General features: G+C 42.8%; 4 protein-coding genes across 4 annotated transcripts; 2 read left to right on the forward strand and 2 right to left on the reverse strand.

Annotated features, from left to right (window-relative positions):
* Positions 1–270: 270 nt before the first annotated feature.
* LOC147257802 (actin-related protein 2/3 complex subunit 1A) lies at positions 271–6,468 on the reverse strand. Its single transcript, XM_086211978.1, has 11 exons — positions 6,138–6,468; positions 5,403–5,498; positions 5,133–5,237; positions 4,561–4,783; positions 3,778–3,885; positions 3,535–3,638; positions 3,308–3,416; positions 2,477–2,552; positions 2,196–2,389; positions 1,200–1,290; positions 271–1,118 (listed from the first exon to the last, which is right to left on the reverse strand). Exons 2-11 carry the CDS (start codon positions 5,464–5,466, stop codon positions 1,080–1,082), a joined length of 1,113 nt encoding a protein of 370 aa, XP_086068104.1. The 5' UTR covers positions 5,467–5,498; positions 6,138–6,468; the 3' UTR covers positions 271–1,079.
* A 1,433-nt stretch (positions 6,469–7,901) lies between these two features.
* On the forward strand, positions 7,902–9,293 carry LOC147257803 (lipopolysaccharide-induced tumor necrosis factor-alpha factor homolog). The gene is made up of 4 exons (XM_086211980.1): positions 7,902–8,065; positions 8,154–8,279; positions 8,711–8,885; positions 8,997–9,293. The coding sequence occupies exons 1-4, from the start codon at positions 8,002–8,004 to the stop codon at positions 9,112–9,114; spliced, it is 483 nt and encodes a 160-aa protein (XP_086068106.1). The 5' UTR covers positions 7,902–8,001; the 3' UTR covers positions 9,115–9,293.
* Positions 9,294–9,447: 154 nt separating this feature from the next.
* On the forward strand, positions 9,448–13,735 carry LOC147257804 (uncharacterized). Its single transcript, XM_086211979.1, has 2 exons — positions 9,448–9,879; positions 10,825–13,735. The coding sequence occupies exon 2, from the start codon at positions 10,944–10,946 to the stop codon at positions 11,922–11,924; it is 981 nt and encodes a 326-aa protein (XP_086068105.1). The 5' UTR covers positions 9,448–9,879; positions 10,825–10,943; the 3' UTR covers positions 11,925–13,735.
* Positions 12,198–19,180, reverse strand: abcg2b (ATP-binding cassette, sub-family G (WHITE), member 2b). The gene is made up of 14 exons (XM_086211981.1): positions 19,128–19,180; positions 18,918–19,035; positions 18,681–18,836; positions 18,034–18,191; positions 17,656–17,807; positions 17,361–17,453; positions 16,856–17,007; positions 16,411–16,562; positions 14,858–14,947; positions 14,249–14,373; positions 13,606–13,760; positions 13,443–13,532; positions 13,255–13,307; positions 12,198–13,173 (listed from the first exon to the last, which is right to left on the reverse strand). Exons 1-14 carry the CDS (start codon positions 19,178–19,180, stop codon positions 13,026–13,028), a joined length of 1,695 nt encoding a protein of 564 aa, XP_086068107.1. The 3' UTR covers positions 12,198–13,025.
* Positions 19,181–20,753: the final 1,573 nt, after the last annotated feature.

Consider the following 20,753-nt stretch of genomic DNA (forward strand, 5'->3'; position numbering starts at 1 on the left):
CCTCGTCACAAGTCAGTGTACCATTAAAATAATGTTGAAACCGCGGAAGCTAAGAGTGTTACATAACGTTCACTTTTAGCTGCCTTTATTTCATTTTTGTCGCAGCAAAGCAAAGCCTGCAAGCAGAGACACTCAAAACTTCACTTACCTTGAACTGGACTACTTCCTACCTGGAACATGTTGTGAAGCACATGAGGAGTCAGGGATTGTACACCAAACACATGAAAGTGTCTGATTCCTAAATGGCCACCAGTTCAGGAGCAAGCACAAAAGAAGAGGGCAGTCAAATGAGTTGTGTTCTGTAAATGTATTTCATCTTTATTTAATGTCTACCTCAGTTACATAGAATTCCTCCATCTTGTGTGGTTTTAGTGTAGTAGCTACAGAGCCTCGTGCTGGCCAGCTGCGACTCCGCACAGGGTTTAGACAGCTGCATTCCTTCTCCACTATCAGATCCTGTACAGCTTTCTACAACCAACCAGCAACATGACTTAGAGAATATCAATAACCCGGGCCAGCAGTGCCTCCACCTGCCGGAGAATATTTACTATCCTCCAGGAAGTACAGCATCACGTCCTCCGATCTACACATTGATATTCAGAGATCATGTTAAGGTTAATCTGAGGTGAAATACAGTCTGATTTTTGGATAAAACGCACCTTTTAGTGTTCAGCTTTTGGTACAGGAGGTTAGAGAACATAAAAACACACATTTCACGTCACGTTCAATACGTGTCAGAGGACCATCCCACTTTGACACCTGGTTAACCTTCATTTAAAAACAAACAAAAAATCAACAGTGATGTCACACGTCAGCTCAGAGTGTGTAGTGTATGCGTGTTTGTTTGCTTGAGAGTGTGTGTATGTCTGTGTGTTTGTTTGCACACACCCACAAGAGTGTGTTATGGTGTGATCAGTGCTTCAGCAGACACTCGATACGGTGGTCAGTTATGTATGTTACTGGCTGCGTCACAGGAAGGGGGGGGTGGTGGAGGAAAGGGGGAGCAGGGGTGAGGACTGAACGGGGGTGATGGGCAGAGGTGAGGCCGCAGCGCCTCTTCATTCATTCACAAGATTTCTTCACATGATGCGGAGACCCTGGATAGAAGCTTCTAGACTCTGAGGAGGTAAACACATGACAATGTTAGAACCCAATGCTCTGAAAAGTGTGTGTGTGTGTGTGTGTGTCTGCGCCTGTACCTTAAAGTCCCAAATCGTCATTGCTCCATCGATGCCTGTAGTGCAGAACTTGCGACAATCCCTTTTGTCTCCCTCATAGATAGACACTTGGCTGGTACACAAGACACACAAATAGTACACAGATTTACTACAATTTCAAGTCACAAAACATAGCAAGGGAGGAACAGCTCCACATGCATTCACCCCCCCCCCCCCCGAGACAAAAACAAAACAGGAGCTCCGACTTGTGCAGGCAGACATGGAGGCAAGTTTTACGAGAAAGAATCCAATTTGGCTGTGTTTTTCCCTGTTAACATGTCACGTTAATGACTGCAAGACAATAAAAACAACCTAACGCGAGTTTTTCAGACTGACAAGGTTGACAATACTACTACTACTACTACTACTACTACTACTACTACTACTACTAATACTAATGATGATGATATAAGGGACTGGATGCAACAAGAAGTTAAATTCTAAATGTTACATTTGAAAAAGCGGATATTTTCTTATGAACTGGACGATTACACACGAAAAGCATGAGGTATGGCTCTTATATGGACATCCTGCAGGTGTTTCAACATGGACTGTCTGAAATCTTTGTGCCACTGAGGAAGCACGTGCTACCTGTGTAGAGACGGATTTAGAATGCGTCGGCTGTACATGTGAACCTATCCTAGTCAAACCTGCGGAAATTCCAGAGTGTGAAGGGGTCTTCTGACATGCAAACGGAATGATGGTTCACCTCAAGAACACAGCAACAGTCAGTAGAAGCCGAGCCAAATACAAGCTAGCTTCTATTCCCCATGAGGGAAGAAGACATGTCCTAGAAATAGTGAGCTTTTAAGGGCCCACAATAAGCCGTGAAAACAACCTTGAATTCCTTTAGAACAAATGCATTCACCACCACCACCACCACGCTGAACGATCTCAAACCAATCAGAAGCTCGCAAAGGCAACAGGCAAGTAAGAGAGGAGTGTGTGTGTGTGTGTGCGTGTTTGAGAAAGACCTACGTGATGCTGTTCTGGTGCAGTGTGTCCAGGGCAGTGTTGCGGTCCTCAGTGGTGGCTCTCTTGTCCATGTTCCTGAAGCGCTCCATGGCAGAGATGTTCCTCTGGATACTCTGCTTGGGAAGGTCAAGCTTTGACACAAACGTCAGCGAGCCGCCGTCATCGCAGCCGAACAGCATGGGGCAACAGTCATGGCCCTTCAGGCAAAAACATAATCCATTTAAAACTGCACCTCCTCATCCCATTTACACATTAAAATGTGAAACAGAGGCTGTAATGCTTACCGCAGCTACTAGACTGTTCTCTGAAACAAAAATGACACTGAGGAGAGGAAGGAACTCCGTCTTCAACTGCGAAGGACTGAAAACATAAAAATAAACAATTATCTCGAGAACCAGATGGTTTTATGTCACTCGTTAGACTAAAATAGCAGTTTTGTTTTTTCCACAGGACTCATCTCACTTTTGTGACAATACAAATACTGCACTGGTCTTTGCAGTTCTGTCTTCACGACACTGAACTCAACCCTCAATTCCTGATACCTTCATAATTAGTGAGGTGCAGCCATGAATCTGGTTCATCTTTAATTCCTACTGGTATCTTGACTGGAATTACAACTGCAGTTTATGTTATGGAGTCCAACTTCAAGAGCAATACACCCCAATACAGAGGCTGACATTCTTGCTCCAGTTGATGAAATGAAAACACATTCATTTTAGAAATACTTTGTGTGACGGGCTGCTTTTTCAATATGATGAATGCCAGGGAGATTTTTAATTCAGTGATGGGTAACTCATTGTTTGGAGGTCATCAAATCGGCTTGGGATTACATCCACCTCTTCTGACCTCATCTGCTGCTCTAAAACACTGATGTCATTCTCCTCTCCCTCTTTGGTTTAGAATGACTTCATTCTTTGCTGAAAGACACCGAGTGTGCTGGTATGTCCACACAAGGCAATATGCCACCGGACAATTCGCAATTTAATGTTATTCACAGGACGCCAAGGGTCTAGAGAGGAGTTTCTGTCTAGGTGAAAAAAGAAACAAGTAACACAAGGGTTGTTTCAATTCATTAGTCTGGAGGTAGCTGTGGTAAATGAGGTGCATAGATGTACCTGGTAGTTTTGGAACTGTCCACCACAGTGACAGTGCTATCGTGGCTGACCCAGGCCAGGCGGTTACCAGAAGCTGAGAAAGAGACGGAGTGGACCCAACCCCCTCCACCTAACATGACGGACATATGTCACATTAAAAGCAGATCTGGTTCAGTTCAAATGCTGCCCTCAGAATGACTTTTTTCCCCTCCCTTCTTAAAAAAAAATAAAAATGGACAGATACTGACCCGCTCCTCCAAACTCTGCTAGCACAGCCCCAAATGGCATCTTGCTGCCCCAGGGTGTGGGGCCTGGTTTCTCTTCCACCTCCTTAATGTAGGCTGAGAACACCCTGGAGGCCAGAGAGGGAGGGGTAGGAAAGCAAAAGGCAAAAAAGAAGCGAGAAAGAGAGGATTTTGGTACGTTTCCATTTCGTTTCATATGTTCTTTCACCTCATGTAAATGTTAAAGGAAAGGTCTTGGACATTCACCTGCATTTAAAGTCACAGGATCCAGCAGCCAACAGGACGTTGTTGGGATGCCAGTCCAGACTGAGGATGGTGGAGCGGATTGGTTTCTTGATGTGCTTGCTCACCCACCTGAGGATCAGAGACTTATTAATCATGAAATGTGAAAACCTTAGCGTGTCTTCTGAATATGTCATTGGTGCATAGTGCTATCTATTATTCAGATACACTGGTATCACGTTTCACACTAAAGACAACAACTGTTGGGGTTTAGCAGTCAAGTGCTTTATCCTACAGAATCCCTAGGCTTCTCAGAGACGTTGACCATGCAAGTATGCAAACTTTCATAACAGAAAACACAATAAAGCAAAAGAGAAAAAGCTGGCAGCTCTGACAGAAGAGACAGATTCAAGTTACACACACATGCAAGACATCTGGAAGTAATGTAGGAATGAGCACGGTGCAACAGCACAGATTGCTGCAGTGCAGGAAAGGAAAATCTTTGAAGCATGGAAAAACATTATCAGCCATTTGGAAACAAGTTGTTTTGGATTCAACTGGGTGAAAATGCGCTTTTACAAATTCAGTGCCTGACTGTTGCAAGTATTATGTCAAAATGTAACAAATCTAATGGAATTTTGTAAATGAGGTCAAAAATAATTGCCAAATTAATGCACGCCAACTGCAAAACGTCACTTAGGAAACAGCAACTCCTACGACACGTTGACGTGGTGCAAAGGGTCGTCTTACATTAACTTTTTAAAAAAAATACACTCATAAAAGGCAATCATTTAATTGCGATCTTACCAATCATTCTCAGACTCAAAGTAGCAGACAGAGATAAGTCGAGCTCCACTGCCGACCGCAAATTTGTTCTCCAGCGGAGACCACTTGACGAAGGTGGCAGCTCGGTTGATCCTGAGTATGACCAACGTGGGCTTCCATACCCCTTCCTTCTGGGACCACACGTAGGCATTACGGTCTGCTCCACACGTCACTATACGGTCACTTTTGGGAGCCCAGTCAATACCTACCGAAAACAAAGGCTGATGATAAACTCCAGAAGTTGTGTGAATAAAGTACATCTTCATTCATTTGCCAAATCAGTTCCCAATGAATACAACTTTCATGAATACATCAGGATTCTCATCTCCCCATTAGCGTGATTTAGAGATTTATTACAAAATTTTCCGTGTTCCAGTCAGATTTTTATATTCATAATATGAAAATGCGCATGAGAAGAGCTGGATTGTTGTCTAGTGACTGGGCAGATAGGTGTAAGAAGGAAATTTGCATGAGCGCGAGTTGGTGACAATTGCGCAGACATATTTTTGTGTTGGTCATTGCAACACTTGAGAGACTGGGGACCTCCGATTTACCTGTTATGTGTCCATTGTGCTCCTTCAGCTCATGGGTCTTGACCCACTGGTTGCTGCTCTTCTTGTAAATATGAACTTCATGGTTATTAGGACTGATGGCAATTTCTGCAGGATAAGGTGTCAAAGGCAGACAGAAAACAAGACGGACCAGCATACGGTGAACAAGCTAGACCAGTTACTGCTCTGGATACCAGCAGCCAGAAACCCACACCGACACGGCCTGTAGGCGACAAAAGGTAAACTCAAGAGAGGTAATTGTTGGAGCCTTACGTGTCCTATCGCGGTTCCATGCGTGGCAGGTGATGGGCTCCAGCAGAAACTGATGAAGGGACATCTTGTCTGGGTGTGGTCCTTAAAAGTGTAACTCTGCGAAGTCACACAGCAGAACTTTGTTGGAACACCCAACAACAACCAAACCATGAGCCACCTACAAAAAGTGAACTTTGTCTCCGTCAGCAGTAGCACTGCAGCAGCTAACAACACAGCATTCACACGTTGCATGACGGGGCTTTCTGTTTCCAGATCGGGGCAAGTTAACTTTTAATTTTATTACAACCTTGCCCGGATTCCATTCGTTGGCTGGGTTAGCTCGGTTAGCTTACTACCATCAGTGAAAACACCCAAAGGTTGTTTCTACCAGCCAGCGATGGTGTTGGCTAAAACGCTAACAGACAACTTTCCCGCAGGATAATCACTTTTACATCCCACTTTGCAAGTAACCATATGATAGTACAGCTAAGCTAAGATATAGCCGATTAGGTTCGCAGCTCTACCAGCACATACATCCTCGTATTATCGACTGTGCTGTCGTTACTAGCGGGATAGTTTGATTTTCATGCTAGCATATCAGATATGTCTGACAGGCCTCTCAGAAAGGTATTAGATAAAATAGATTTTTGGAGTTACTAGCCACAGGTTCAACAGAAGGCCTTCATTCACCAAGTCAGACCCCGTTTTTTCCTGAGTAGAAAGCCGCACATTCCGTTAGCCTGCATGCTAACTTACCTCGTCAGTCCGATTCTCCGAGTGGTCACTCACGTTAGCCGGCGAGCTAAATTGCGCTAACGGGGAAAGGTTAGATCGGGAGTGGACGCGAATTCGCGGACTCTGGTCAGTCGACACGAATTCGTCCAGGAATGTTGAGGGAATGTCAAGACGGCCAACAGGATACGACCGGGTGCATCCGGTAGCAAAGTCGGCAGCAAAACCCGTGGATACTTGGCTGACAGCTAGCTTAGCATCATCACGCTAGCTGCTACATTCAAGTGAATAAGCGCATTCCCCCGGCGGACGAGGTATAACACAGCCGGGAGCGGCAAGAGCGCCTCTAGCGGTTAAAATATGAACTGCCCAAAGTGACATAACCTGTTTAAGACAGGTGCTCTTAATTTTTTGTTATGAGAACGATAATCTCAAAGAGCAACGATACAATTTACCATTTAGCTCCAAGTAGATACATGGGAAGTGCTTGCTTTAACACACCTCCAGCAGCAAGGTAATTTTGAGCTGCTACAATGGACGATACCACTAAATTCTCCGGAAATACTGCATAAATAAAGGACTTACGGGTCTTCTTTAACATTTCTTTTACAGACTTTACTTCGGATGCATCTTGAATGTAATCATTCATTAATTATTGTACGTAAGAGTAAGAAATCATTAAGATTGTGCTTGGGTTTGTTGGAACTCGAGATAAGACATAATTTTTATTATTATTATTTTTATTATTTTTATTTACACTTTTGATTTTATTACGTTATTTTCTCCTAACTGTGGTTACACACGTTAATAAGCAATGTAAGATTTGAGAAAAACAATCAGATGTCAATGTGCAGATCGATGTATTTGATTCTGGTGCTTTACATCCACAGATTTACATACAAAGAAATAAATAAATGGTCCAACACCAAAACTGCTTTTGTCATTTTACTGTGGATCTGAATCAATTTGGCACCTCAATAAAAAAATAAATTAAAAAAAAGTGAAGATCTGAGTTATTCATTTAAATGTACGATTGAACTCATCTGGCTTGTAGATATCTTTTAAGAAATCTGTACAGAAAATAAACAAACACAAATCAAATGATTAAAAAAACCTGATAAGCACATGGAACGAGAACATCCGCATGTAGTGCTCGATTAAAGCAAATTAAATAGGGCAGGGTTCCTCCTCCTTTGGCTTCGTTTGTGGAACACACGTGATGTATACTGCCATCTACTGCATGAAGAAAGTAGCTACCGCATAATCTTAATAACGTGCAAGCCTGTCTGGCCCTTTACTACCCCAAATTGTCAGTTATAACCATTTCTAAGCTCCATTCCTCCCCCATCTCTCTCTGTGCCTCCACATTGTTATTACATTTACCGCTGAATAATAATACAAAACACCACAATGACGATTGGACAAAATACAGCCATTGTATCATTATTACAATAAACTTTTTTTTTTTTTTTTGGAAGTTTTTATTGTGATCAGTGTTTCTACCCGGTATGTTTCACACGCCGATGACACAACAGTTATTTTCCAAAGGAAATTAAGCTGAAGGCTTTTAAGGAACGTTTGCTGTAACGTTTCTCTTTTCATGTCTTGATGTGAAATTCCTCAAAGTCAAGATAATGATTATCTCTACAATAATCTTTGAAATATATGCAGTCAGTCCATGCATTTCTGGTGTAAACTAAGTCAAGAGGGCTGCTCACATCTGCTCCGTTCTAAAACCTTGCTGCCATTGACTTCTGGGTAACAGGTTCCTCAACCAATCAGAGGAGATTTCAATTAGTTCCTCTCGTCTCACCTGGGAGACCAACAGACAACCTGCTCCAAGCCCCAAAACACTTCACTCTTTCTCCTGCAGAATATCACCACGTAAATGGAGTCAACGGTATCGAATTTGGATGAGCCATTCCCCACACCTCCACCTTACTTCTTGTCAGGTAAACACTCGCTCAACTGACCAATACCCTTTGAAATAGTCTATTTCCATGGTTAAAAAATGATATGAGTATTCCTATTTTCCTGTAGATGAGTACAGAAGAGGGCAGGAAGTGGGGATCTATCAGATTCATTCACCCCTCAGCCCTCCGCCTGCTCTTCCTTCCATCAGTTTTTCCCCTGGAGTTGCCTGCTCAACTCAGTCACACTGTCCAGGTAGCTGCTCCTGGGAAGTCTGCCTCCATTTTGAAAGAGTCAAACTGTCCCGAACGTCATGGTTATTTCTTCCTATATTACTGAAATTAATTCCCTCTTAAATGCTGATGTTAAAGCTCTTTAAGTGGAGAGTTGATTGTGGAGTTATTGCTCATTGTCTGTCCAAAACCACCAACAAGTAATTTTAGACTAGTTATAAGTAACATTCAAACTATTTGAAAAGTTAGAGAAGTTCAACAACACACCTTTTCTTTGAATGACCCTGCATATCATCTTTTTTGTTTGACAATACTCAGCATGTTTAAACTTTTTAATAATTATAACAGCGCTGAGCAGAGAGTGGGTTCTTGAGATTTGTGTTTGCAAGTCCTTGAACAGTAACACACTGAACATGAGTGTTTATGTTTAAATTCCACTTGTCTTTTCTCCAGCATCTGCCTTCCCTCCATCTTCTCCCCGGCCGAAGTTTGTGAGCTATGAGACGGAATTGTATCGCTCCCCAGCGCTGACAACGTGCCCTTCCTGTCAGGCTCAGGTCACCACACAGGTCACCTACCATGTCGGGAAACATGCCTGGTTGATGTGTGTTGTGTTTGTCCTTTGCGGGTGAGGAGAGACTTGTTTAATTACTTAAATCTGGCTCTCTAATTGCACAGCATCAAACACACACACACACGCGTAAAAGATGGAGCCTGACGAATGATTTCTTTCACACAGGTTGGTGTTCTGCTGCTGCCTGATTCCATTTTTTGTAAACCATTTCAAGGATGCTCGTCATACCTGTCCACGCTGTCGAGGAGTCCTCCACATACACAGGAAGACCTGCTGTGATTAAACACACACTCTCCCAAATGTGCCATGTGAGCAAATACAAGAATTCAAAAGTTTAAATGGAGCCTGTTATATAGAGATGTGTCATTTCCTGTATTGTTTAAAAAAAAAGTATTTTTAATTTTTTTTAACAATGACTTACGACAAAATTATATCAAATAAATGTTTTTTTACATGCCCTTATGATCTCCTCTGTGTAGGAGTCATTTGTTGCTTTTTGCGTTTGGGGCCTCTGGTAATGATTCGACCTCAGCACATGGAAGTAATAATTTGGGATCAGTTTGTGTAGTTTTGAAAGTATATGGATATACAAAATAAACATGTGATGTGTAGGGGTAGCAGACAACATAAACATCAGGTACAGAGTAAATGAAAAGCGTGTCATACACCTGTATCAATAACATGACCTCGACGGTTACGTTTACATTTATTTACACACTCATACTGCCATCTAGTGGTACACAGGGTAAATATCACCTGTGGTCACTCAGCGCTGGTACGGTAATACATAAAATTCAATGCTGGCAGCCAACAGCTCTGCACACACAACAATAAATTTGTTTGTACCTCAGCGGACGATAAACTTGAATCAGACACCGTCAATAAAGCTTTTCCCAGGACGAGGACTCAGGACTCAAGGATTAATCATAGTCCCGAAACCAGGAAGCACGGAGGGAGCGGACGATAAATCCTGCATGGGAATCTGAATTGACTCCGTTAAAGCTATCAGCGCAACACTAAACTTAGAATGGAGGAAACATCATGACATGTAAGTTCCGTCTTGCAAAGTTGTTAAATGTTAGTAGAGGTCATTAATGTGAACATAATTAAATACTTGTGTCTTCGTGCGCCTCAATCATTTGGATGAGTGGTGATGGCAAAACCTGGGGAAAATGTACTTTTGTTGCTAAATGCACTTGACATGATTCTCTATGTGTATGTCTCTCTTGGTTGAAAGTTTCTATAAAAGTTTTATCACTGTCAACTTTGTCTTTTCCATCTTTCAAAAAAATGTAACCTGATGAAAATCCAAAGTGAAATAAAAACATTGTATATTGGATATATATATATATATATATATATATATATATATATATATTTAGTTTGGAGTGAGCGTTCAGGCTTTACTGTATTCACAGATGCATTTAATTTTCAGCCCTGCACCCTGCAAACAGGATGAAAGATATAAATTTACAATCTTTCCCCTTTTAGTAATCGGCAAAGGTATAAAATGTGCCCTTTCTGTAGGTTTTGCCAGTGGCTGATCTGTGGTCGACACTGCTGTTGCCTCGCGGCGCAGGAGATTCTCTGTTTCAGCCGCTGCTCTTCCGGGTCTTTTCTGTGAGGAGCTGGCATGTTTCTCCCCGTGTCTGTGTGGTTCTCCATGGGTACTCCTGACCAAACATAGTAGAACGAACTGAAGTTGGCGCTCCTCCCTCCCGTGTTGAGGATGGGTTAAATGCCAAGGATGAATTTTGTTGTAATCCGTACAATCACCATAAAGGCTCCTCTTCTTCAGACTCGCACTTGTGTCAACCTCCAGTCATCAGTACTACTTGTGTGGATTAGAGCTGCGTGTGTACTTGCACTGTGCGTAGTGAACGAGCCCTAACTGATGACACCAGCGGATTAGAAGTTTATTTTAGATCTCTGAGCCTCACAGTAATGAGCATGTGAGATGCAAAAAAAACCAAAACCTTTCCCCTTTCTCTAGAGACATTCACGTCTTTTGAAGGGTTGCCATGCCACACCCTCCTGCTGCTCAGGTATAAGACGCCTGCAGGACATCAAGAATCAAGTACTGGAGCAACACACTTACCATCTGACCCCTGCATGGCCGAACATGCATCAAAGTATCTCATCTACCTCAGCAAATCTGTTTCCTCCTTAGCACCCTCTTCTTTCTCCTTCCTGCAATTCAGCAGCAAAACTGAACTTCTCTCCTACCTGATCCTGTGCGTCTCCAAAATGCCGTTCCCACCCGTGTCAATTACTCGCTCTGTTTCAGGACTGACTGGAAAGGAGAAACCTATCAGCGGCACATCATCATCATCTGCACTTAGTGTACCTAAGAGCAGGGTCCTGAGAGAGGACAAGGGCAGCTCAGTGAAGGATCGGCTGGCTTTGAACCTCAAGCAGCTGGGGAAGAAGAGCCCACCCAGGAGCCATCTGCCAACCGCCAAGGGAGTATCAGGGATGGATCTGCATGCAAAGAGAAAGGAACGCTTGCTGCCCTCATCACAAACACTCTCAGACGGCTTGCCTGCCTCCAGCTCGGGTGAGTCCTTGTGTAAGACGGCAATGCACAAACATACAAACCACACTTTACTCAAGAGTGAACCTGAGGTGAAAAGCAGGAGCAGAACTCAGGAGGAGGCCCGTTTCACTCTCACGCTCACACCTGAGGCTGCTTTGCTGCTGCAGCGGAGGAACAGTGAGAGACGATCAGCTGCCAGGAATTCTGGAAATGGAGCTGGTGTTTGTGGAAATACCACTGAGTCCAGACGCAGGAGGGAGAACCTTTCTAAGAGGCACCCACCAGCGGTGCAGCGACAAGGCACCGCTAACGGCAGCAGAGCTGCTGCTAAAAGTCATTGCGATGTGGGACTGGGAGATATAAGCTCCTTTGTGAAAATCTCACTTCTAAACGAACGACACAAGTATGATGATGTGGAGTATGAGGACGAGGAGGACCACGGTGTAGATGAGCGGGTGGTGCTGAAGTGTACAGAGTGGCTCCGTGGGTTGGAGAACACACCGGTGACAGTAGGAAACAGCCTGAGTAAGAGCACCAGCAGCGTGAAGAGCTTCTAGAGGCGAACATGAGACACGCTGATTAATTTAACCGCTAAAACAGGAAATTGATTCCTGTGGAGGGATTTTTAAGACCTACCAGTGTTTCCAGCATCAGCAGGACATCTGACCCTGCTGGTTCTTTTACGATACAAGAATAATTAATTGAGGTTTAAATGAAAGAGGCAGGGATAAAATAAGCCACTACAGGTGATATTGAGGTGCTTTTTGTAATCTTTACAACATTATTTCCAATGTTAGATGACCGGCAGCTTTTTACTGGGTCAATATTTGAGTTGCTCTGTTTCGATACTTGATGTGCAGTTTTCGTTTTGTACTGTGTGTGTCCTTGTTGCTGTGTGTTTTTATGTGACGTTGATATTTTTTACAATGCATTAATGTATATGACACACAGCCATTGGTTAGTTACCCCAAAACACCAATAAACAGATAATTGAAAAAAAAAAAGAAGTATGGAGTTAGCTGGAGTGCTCCTCTGTTTGTTCTGGTTTTACAGTATTAATACATCATAATCCATGGCTTGTAATACATTTTCAGAACAAAAATATATATTAAAAACATAGAGACAATTCCTGTGTTTGTTTGGCATTGATAACGGGGGAATTTGCACACACAGTATCAGATTTGTGATCCATGTTTTAACTGAAGAATTGTGAAGATCCCGGCGCTAAAGAGAGCAGATAAAAAGATCTCCCCCATAAAATGCAGATGGTGCACATGGTCTTTGGAGCCAATGTTCCATCTCTCTTTGTAAGAAGCTTTGTGAGGACATTGGATTGGCTGTTGTCATATATTCCCTCGTGCACAGACCAAGTGTGCTTAGTGGCAGCTTATCTACCGCTGAGTCAAATGTCACAGCACGTGCGTTTGTTAGCGTGGCAAAGACTGCGTGAGAGAGCGATGTGAAAATATTCACCCCCTTTTTTTTGTGAGTGAATTAATAAGTCACATAATCACATCAGAAAACTTATGTGGTAAATATATCTGAAACTAACATAACATTTCCCATCAATATATATTCATAGCTTTCATTTAAAGGCTGTTAAATAAATAAGAAAAGGGCAGTTTGTGGTTGATGGATTCACAAACAGCTGGACTTCATCATTTCCAGCGGTTGATGCGTCGCAGCTGCACGTAGGCCAGGAACATGCAGACCAATATGATTCCCAGCAGGGCCACCTGGTTCTGCCAGAAGCCCCACACGGAGTAGTCGATGTCCTGGCTTTTCAGGAACAGCTCCCCTGGGATGCTGCAGCACAGAGAGGAGAGGCTCGCTGGGATTGTGTGTGGGTTATTGTGCTCATTAACTATGTCATCATTCAGCACTCACATAGTGGTGTTGGTGTAGAAAAACTGTCCTGTAAACTCATTGATGAATGCAGCCTGAGAGGGAGACAAAAAAAAAAAAAGGATCCCGATGAGCAACTTTCTTGCTGCAGATAGAAACATTTTACCCGACTCGTCCGTATTTTCCCAACCGCACCCTCCCTCTTTTCCTGCCTTTTGTCCGTATCTTACATTCAGTCCATATCTGAAGATGCTGATCCATTTCAACCAGGAGAGCCAAGTCAGCATGGCGTTGAGATTAACAAGATAACCACCAAATACCTAAAGAAGGAGGTTATTAATGAATCAAGATAGAAACCGGCATCGCCATGTTCAGTGTGTCCTTCTGCCTCACCATCATGAAGACAAAGGGAAGAGCAATGAGGATATTAGCCATCGCAAACGAAGACACGCTGGCTGAGACCAGGAAGGCCAGGCTGACTCCTGCCAGACTGACCAGAGACATGGTCAGCGCAAAACACAGGAAGGCCTCGAAAGCAGGTTTTAGTCCTGGAGGAGGGATGAACACTCAGGCATGAGCCGATAAAAAACATCTACCCACCCTGTGCTACAGCTAGCGGGCACAGCGGAGCTACTCCACAGGACAGACTAAGAAATCTGACGTGATACTGAAATATTGACGTGTAATTGTGCTTGCATGCGGGGATTCAAATCTGCACTAAGAGCTGACTTTTGCTCGGACGTCTTTGCACTGACCACTGCACAGCGGTCATAACTACCTCCACACTCAATATGCTGCTCCCGCACTTATGTTCGTACCATCTTAACCACGGCCTGTTTTTAACATTACATATGCGATATTTTATTTTAAGTTTTCTTTTATCTGTCCGTCTGCCTGTGTATTTTTACTATTAGGTGCTTTTTTTTATAGTATACTTTTATATTGAGAGGGCACATTGAAGGAGCTGCTTTTCAAATCTCATTGTACTGTGTATATGACAATAAAGGCTTTCTATTCTATTCTCTGTTCTGTTTACCCATCATGTAGTAGGCAATAGCTGAGAACACAAAGATGGGGATGATGCGGTTTGGGATGAGATCAGCGAAGATCTTGGACAGGAAGTAGACAGAGGTGCGGTAGTAGCCACTGGAGTTCTCATGACTGCAACAGACATGAATGAAGAAAGGTTAAAAACAAATTATGTGACTGATTTAAAAGTGAGCAATTGTAGGACGGACACAGAGGGAAGTCCTACTAATTAGCAAATCATATCTTAACCCACCTGGTAAAGACGAATACTGGCAAATAAAAACAAAATTATACTTCTTTCTTTTTTCTTTTTTTTTTAGCCTTAATTCCATACAGTTAACACTGTAAGCTGTTGTGTATATTCAAAAGAGCATTTTTGTGTATTGAGAAATTTGCTAAAATGTGTAGCGCCCAGCTATTTTAGCACATTTGAGAGTGAAAATAACAGACGGGACAACATATCAACGGTTCAGAGCCACACTGAATTTTGTTGAAAACAATATTTAAAAAAAAAAGAAAAAGAAACATTTTCATATTAATATTTTTGGAATCACTTACAAACCTCAGTTTATCTGGTAAGTGACTATCTTCATCGTAACAAACACGTGTGACTCACATGAAGATCGCCCTCTCATTGATGAAGAGCTCAACAGCTGACAGATTCCCAAACACCATGTTGATGATCAGAAAGAAGAAGGAGCCGCTCCTGTCACGGAGAGGGAGAGAGGCAGAGAGGGAGAGAGGGAGAGAGGGAGAGAGGGAGGGGGGCACTGGGTTGTCAGTTGGTTGTAAACTGATGGACAGTTGAGCGGAAAATATCACCTGACCTGTGTTTTCTCCTCATTAGCTTTTTTTTTTTCTTCTTCTTCTCCCCTCCTGGACAACATGGCTGCTTTCCTCACTCATTAACTGCTTTGAAGTGAATTGCTGGCGTACCTGCCTTTCATTTCAAAATTAAATCACTTTTTTCAACAAGCAAACTACCACCGCCACTACTACAACTACTACTACTCGTTACAGCAGAAACAATAACACACATATGGGATTCTAATCTGCCGAGATAAATTTTGAGGCGCTTTAGTACATGAAAAAAGTACCTAAAAGATAAAAGGAGAGATAAGAACAAAGGTGTGCCACAATAAAAGCCTGACCTACTGTCCTGCTGATAGTAGAAGGTTTTATTCATTCTTGACTGGACAGCCATTGTTCTTGTGACTTTTCCTGAGTGGAAATATTCATGTCTGCTGTCTTGCACTACTTTGCTTGAAGGCACTTTGAAAATCTTGCAACTCTACAGTTTTGTGGTTTTCTGTGGCGTTTGTCTGTCAGCAGACAAAAAAACTATCCAAGCGAGTCAACCACCAGATCCATCTCAAAATCTGGTTGGAATCATCTTAAAATCTCGTTACTGTGAAGACACTGAAAAGGACCCCGCATGGTCAGATCTGTTCTGAACTTCAGATGAGGACACCGACCTGAGGACGTCCACCTGCTGAGCTCCAGTCATTCTCATAGAGCCAACTAGTGGTTACAGGAAATATATCGGATGTAACAATGATAATTGCCTTTTACATCTAAAACGCAGGCTGCGCGGTGGTGCAGTGGTCAGCACTGTCACCTCACAGCAAGAAGGTTCCGGGTTCTAGTCCCGGCTCGGGTACAGGATCTATCTGTGTGGAGTCTGCATGTTCTCCCTGTTCCTGTGTGGGTTCTCTCTGGTACTCCAGCTTCTTCCCACAGTCCAAAGACATCAAGAGGGGACGAGGCTGATTGATACTCTAAATTGACTGTAGGTGTGACTGTGAGTATGAATGGTTGTCTGTCTCTATGTGCAGTCCCTGTGATGGACTGGCAACCTGTCCAGGGTGAACCCTGCCTCTCACCCATAGCCGCTGGGATTGGGCTCCACCCCCCCCCCCCGCGACCCTTAATAGGAATAAGCGGAAGACAATGGATGGATCTAAAATGCACACTGACCTCTTCAAGTCACGCACAGTGGCATGATTACTGTAAGTGTGTCCTCCAGTGCCCCCTAGTGGAAGCTGGAAGTGATTTTGGCATCACAAGGCACATGTTTGTCTGCTCATTCGTACAACACCTTAATGTTATCAGGTATCGCTGGCTTCACACTCTATGGAACAGTCACACACTATGATGACACTACCTCACCTGTTCTGTAGAGCCTCAGGCAGCGTCAAAGGCATCTGGTAATAAATGAGTCCCACCAGAATGGCGAAAAAGATGTTGAGAGCCAGCTGAGCGTAAGAGGTCTGGGGGTTCCTCAGAGTGTTGAGGATCGTCCTGCCGCACACCACATGCAGCTATCACACACACACACACACACACACACACACACACACACACACACACACACACACACACGCACGCACGCACACACACACGCACGCACGCATGCACACAAAGAAGTATTTGTTATGGGCATGATATAAACAGACATGCTGACATAACAGTAGACGCAGTCATTCCCCTCTGAGATATGACATCATAAACGTGATTGCCTGTTATCTCAAAATTACTGACATTATAGGATTTCCATGGTTTTATAGTTTTTACCCAAACAACATCTCTCTGATTAATTTCGGATCGGGCTGACCTGGTAGAAGAATGAGGTAACATAATCAGCTGCCTCCTGCTGACTTTTGACCCCACCAGCAGCGCTCTGGTTCACGTGGTCCAGCTCCTGCAGCATATTCTGGCACAGCTGGGATTGGCGATACTTGAATGCCAGTGGGTTTTTACTATCATCTATGGTGAGATATAACAGCCATAACACATGTTGTAGATAAAGAAAGACCATATAATAGCCCGCCCCTTTTTGACAATCATTAACGTCTGCCAGTAGCTGTGACTTTGGTCCTTTATCGATGAAACGTCTGGGCCTTTTGGTCTGATTAACAAAGGTGTTACAAGGTTCACTAAGTTAAGGTTCAAGCATTGAAAGCGCATAATAATTATACACAACACAAATAGTAACAAAACACTGACTTGTCTCTTCACCTTGAAATGACCAAAAACGTTTGACGTGGGCTCTTGTTTTTGTTTTTGTGCGTTTGTTTTTTAAAGCTCTACTTTAGTCGTGTCTTTCCCAGTAAGCGCACCTGCAGCGAGGGGCTCTAATGCTGATTTAGCTTCTCCATTTGTGATGTCCATGAAGAAGTCAGCAGGGTTGTTGAAGGATTCAATTTGATAACCTGTGGCGGAACACACAACCACATGGGAGGCAAAATAAGAGACATATATTTCATCAGTTTAAATTACGTTCACGCTCATGCATATGAATGTCATGTATAAATATTTGCGTATGAACAAGAGCTTAAACAAAACTATTTTTTCCTTGTTTTTTACGCACTCCCAACCTGTCAAAATAAACACACCAACATATACATCCTGTACCAAGATCGTTGAAGTATTGGAGAGCTTGGTCAGCTGCCCCGGCGTACACCACCTCCCCTTTATGCATCAGAGCCAGATGGTCAAACTGTCTGAAGATGGAGAAACGTGGCTGGTGGATGGAGAATATCACTGTCTTGCCTTGCCTGGACAGCCTGGACACACAGTTGAATGCGTGTTTGAACCCCCACAGTTTGAGAAGCCAGAGGGGGAAAAAAAGTCAACTGTTTAAGATGCAAATCATTTACAAGTCATCCAAAATGGCTGCCATAACCAAATAAACTTTAAATTAAAGTTGAGAGTGAAGGATATGTTGGCTGCAGCATCTCGTGTCATATTATTAATCTCGAAGAGATTTAAGGATTGATTTTGTGGTTATACTTGTGCAGTAGGTTGATGATACAGTTTGCAGTGTTGGAATCCAATCCAGTGGTCGGTTCATCCAGGAACAGCAGAGCAGGAGAAGTAATGAGCTCCATCCCGATGCTGCACCGTTTCCTTTCACCTCCCGACACGCCGCGCAGGAACTCCGTCCCTATCTGCACACACAAAACACTTGAGAGCTAAGCTACTAGCTCTCAAGTATTTTTGATCTATTTTTCAAGTGAGTAACTTGATTGTTTTCTCACCGACCTTTTATTTGCCTTTTTAAATGTAATCTGTATCTCCTGTTCTGCATTACAGTTCTTCATTACTAAAAAATGGAGGCGCCAGACAAGAACAGTTGTGTACTTACACACACGCTTTTGAAGGACTTGCCCTCAAAGGTACATTTGTCATCTCAAAAGTACAATATTGGTCTTCAAGAGGCTACAAGTGCAACATTTAATTGACAGAAAGGGTACACCGCCTCCCAATGACAAGTATTTGTACCCTGTTAGTTACACATGGTACCTCTGGACATACGATGCCTCAGAATCTTCACAGCTACCACATCAACCCAACGGAATTATAACTGGAACCACTAAGCTTGAGTCAGAAATTAAGAATAATATGCATACACATTAATTGTGAGTACAGCAGGGTACCTTTGTGTCGGCACAGTCAGTCAGACCCAGCTCATGGATGATGGTGTCTACCCTGCTGCGTTTGTCTGCAGAGGAGTGGTGCTGAGGGTTGAGACGCAGGTTTGCGCTGAAACGAAGGTTCTCTCTAACGCTCAAAGTGCCCATCAGGATATCATCCTGGAAACACGGGACGTCCAGTCAAAAGAACCCACTGAATATAACGTCCAAGGGTGAGTTTAAATGTGTACCTCGATGTACCTGAACAACATATGCAGAGCTCAGCCTGAGGTCAGAGGTCACGACCTTGCCGTCCACCAAGACATTTCCTTCCCGAAGACCAGCAGGGTCTTTTCTACCTGCGATCACATCCAGAAGCCTGTCGAAGAAAACACCACCTTAATATCGACATGCAAATACTGTTATTCATTTGAAATAGTGGCCGGGAAAAAAAAAAAAGAAGTTTCTTACGATGTTTTACCACTTCCTGTGGCGCCCATGATGGCGTTCATCCCTGGTCTCATGATACCACTGCAACAGCCAATGAAACAATCTTTACATGATAAAGGGATATACGACCATGATTACGTGACATGTTTTATCTTTGAAAACCTTGTTTTTGTTTTTTTACGACTCCGATTATCATGAACTGGATTGTACAGGGATGACATGTTGAGTTGCTTGACATTTAACAGTATTTGATCAGCGAAACCATGGTGACAAGCCTGTTTTAATATTTCTGTTTCATCAACACTCCAGGGTTGCTGTGCGTCTTGTTGTGAAGCTCATGAGGTCATCTATCACAGTGACTTTATGTAATGCATAAAAAAGATATATTGGCTTCTTTTGAGCAATATAACGTCAAACTGGAAAACTTAATAAAATAGAGTGTGCAGGACCTTCTCCACAGCTGCCCCCTTCCTCAGGCACTGTCTCCCCTGACAGCATCCCTCATAACCCAGCCTGTCAGAACTGCTTTTAAAGTGTATTTATGTAAGATTTGTAACTTATGGGTTTGTTTTTTTTTAGTATTTTTTAACTTATAGAGTGTCTTTGAGTATCTAGCAAAGTGAGCCATTAATAAAATGTATTATTACCATCATTTCAAATGTTGTACTTTAATTAAAAGCGACAAAAACCAAAATGCGCTCAAACCCTTTCAAAATATAAATGGGTGGTGGATCCTCAGCCACAGACACTGTGATAAAACATACAGGACAGCACTCCAATCAGTAATCATGTTTTAAATGCTGGACTAAGTCTGCTTCAGGCAAACATTGTGACGTACAATAACACACAGGTGTCAATTACGTACGATCAGACTGATGCACAAGCCACGGAGGGATGAAAACAAACCTTCAAAAAACTCATCTGAGATATTATCAACTCTCATCACCTGGAATTATATTTTTGAATTAGAATTTCATTGACAAAGTTTCTTTTTTTAATTGGTTTCTAAAACACCACTATTTGGGCATATCTATTTGAGAATGAGCATTTTGAAGTATGGAACTCTAAACTGCTTGACCTGCTCTGACACTAAAACATCAACATCACGACAAAAGACTACAATCTGCATACGCCCAGGATCTCAATGCTGCCAGAGCTAAACCCTTAATAAAGCCATAATCAATCAATGGACACTTACATTTCCTTAAAGTATATATTGATTGATTGATTGATTGATTGACTTTATTGTCCCCCTGAGGGGAAAAATATTTTTGCCAACAAAACACAGATTACAGCAAGTACTGGCAGCAGCAGCAGGGTTGGAGAGAACGTTCCAGTTGTTCTGTGTTCACGCTGTCTTTATGGCACTGGACACAAAAGGCTTGAATTGCTGGTGAGACGGGAGCAGCTCACACTCTGGCTCTACAGCGTGTGAACTGTCACAATGTTATACACAATGTTTTTTGCTCTTATTGTTGCTCTTTACACCCAAGTAGCCAAAGCTCGCCGTTGTGTTAAATGATAAAGTGCTTTAAAACCTGTTTCCTGTATGCAAATTCAGATAGGCGCTGACGACTAATTAAAAAAACTGGGCCGCACTATTAAAAATATTGTACAAGGTCTAATTAAAAGTGAAAAATGTCTGAA

The sequence above is a fragment of the Aulostomus chinensis genome, chromosome 8, assembly GCF_037954235.1.
Source record: "Aulostomus chinensis isolate RoL2024-O1b breed Wild chromosome 8, RoL_Achi_v1.0, whole genome shotgun sequence".
Lineage (NCBI taxonomy): Eukaryota > Metazoa > Chordata > Actinopteri > Syngnathiformes > Aulostomidae > Aulostomus > Aulostomus chinensis.

Bases quoted from the DNA above. Each gene is read 5' to 3' on its own strand.
- LOC147257804 (XM_086211979.1), top strand. From the start codon at position 10,944: ATGGCCGAACATGCATCAAAGTATCTCATCTACCTCAGCAAATCTGTT.
- LOC147257802 (XM_086211978.1), bottom strand. From the start codon at position 5,466: ATGTCCCTTCATCAGTTTCTGCTGGAGCCCATCACCTGCCACGCATGG. The intron at 1,291-2,195 runs GTAGGTCTTTCT...CTTGTGTACCAG, and splicing joins CTGCACCAGAACAGCATCAC to CCAAGTGTCTATCTATGAGG. The intron at 1,119-1,199 runs GTACAGGCGCAG...TTACCTCCTCAG, and splicing joins TGACGATTTGGGACTTTAAG to AGTCTAGAAGCTTCTATCCA.
- LOC147257803 (XM_086211980.1), top strand. From the start codon at position 8,002: ATGGAGTCAACGGTATCGAATTTGGATGAGCCATTCCCCACACCTCCA. The intron at 8,066-8,153 runs GTAAACACTCGC...ATTTTCCTGTAG, and splicing joins TCCACCTTACTTCTTGTCAG to ATGAGTACAGAAGAGGGCAG. The intron at 8,886-8,996 runs GTGAGGAGAGAC...TCTTTCACACAG, and splicing joins GTTGTGTTTGTCCTTTGCGG to GTTGGTGTTCTGCTGCTGCC.
- abcg2b (XM_086211981.1), bottom strand. From the start codon at position 19,180: ATGAGACCAGGGATGAACGCCATCATGGGCGCCACAGGAAGTGGTAAA. The intron at 19,036-19,127 runs GTAAGAAACTTC...TTTCTTCGACAG, and splicing joins ACAGGAAGTGGTAAAACATC to GCTTCTGGATGTGATCGCAG. The intron at 13,174-13,254 runs GTGAGTGCTGAA...TCTGTGCTGCAG, and splicing joins TTCTACACCAACACCACTAT to CATCCCAGGGGAGCTGTTCC.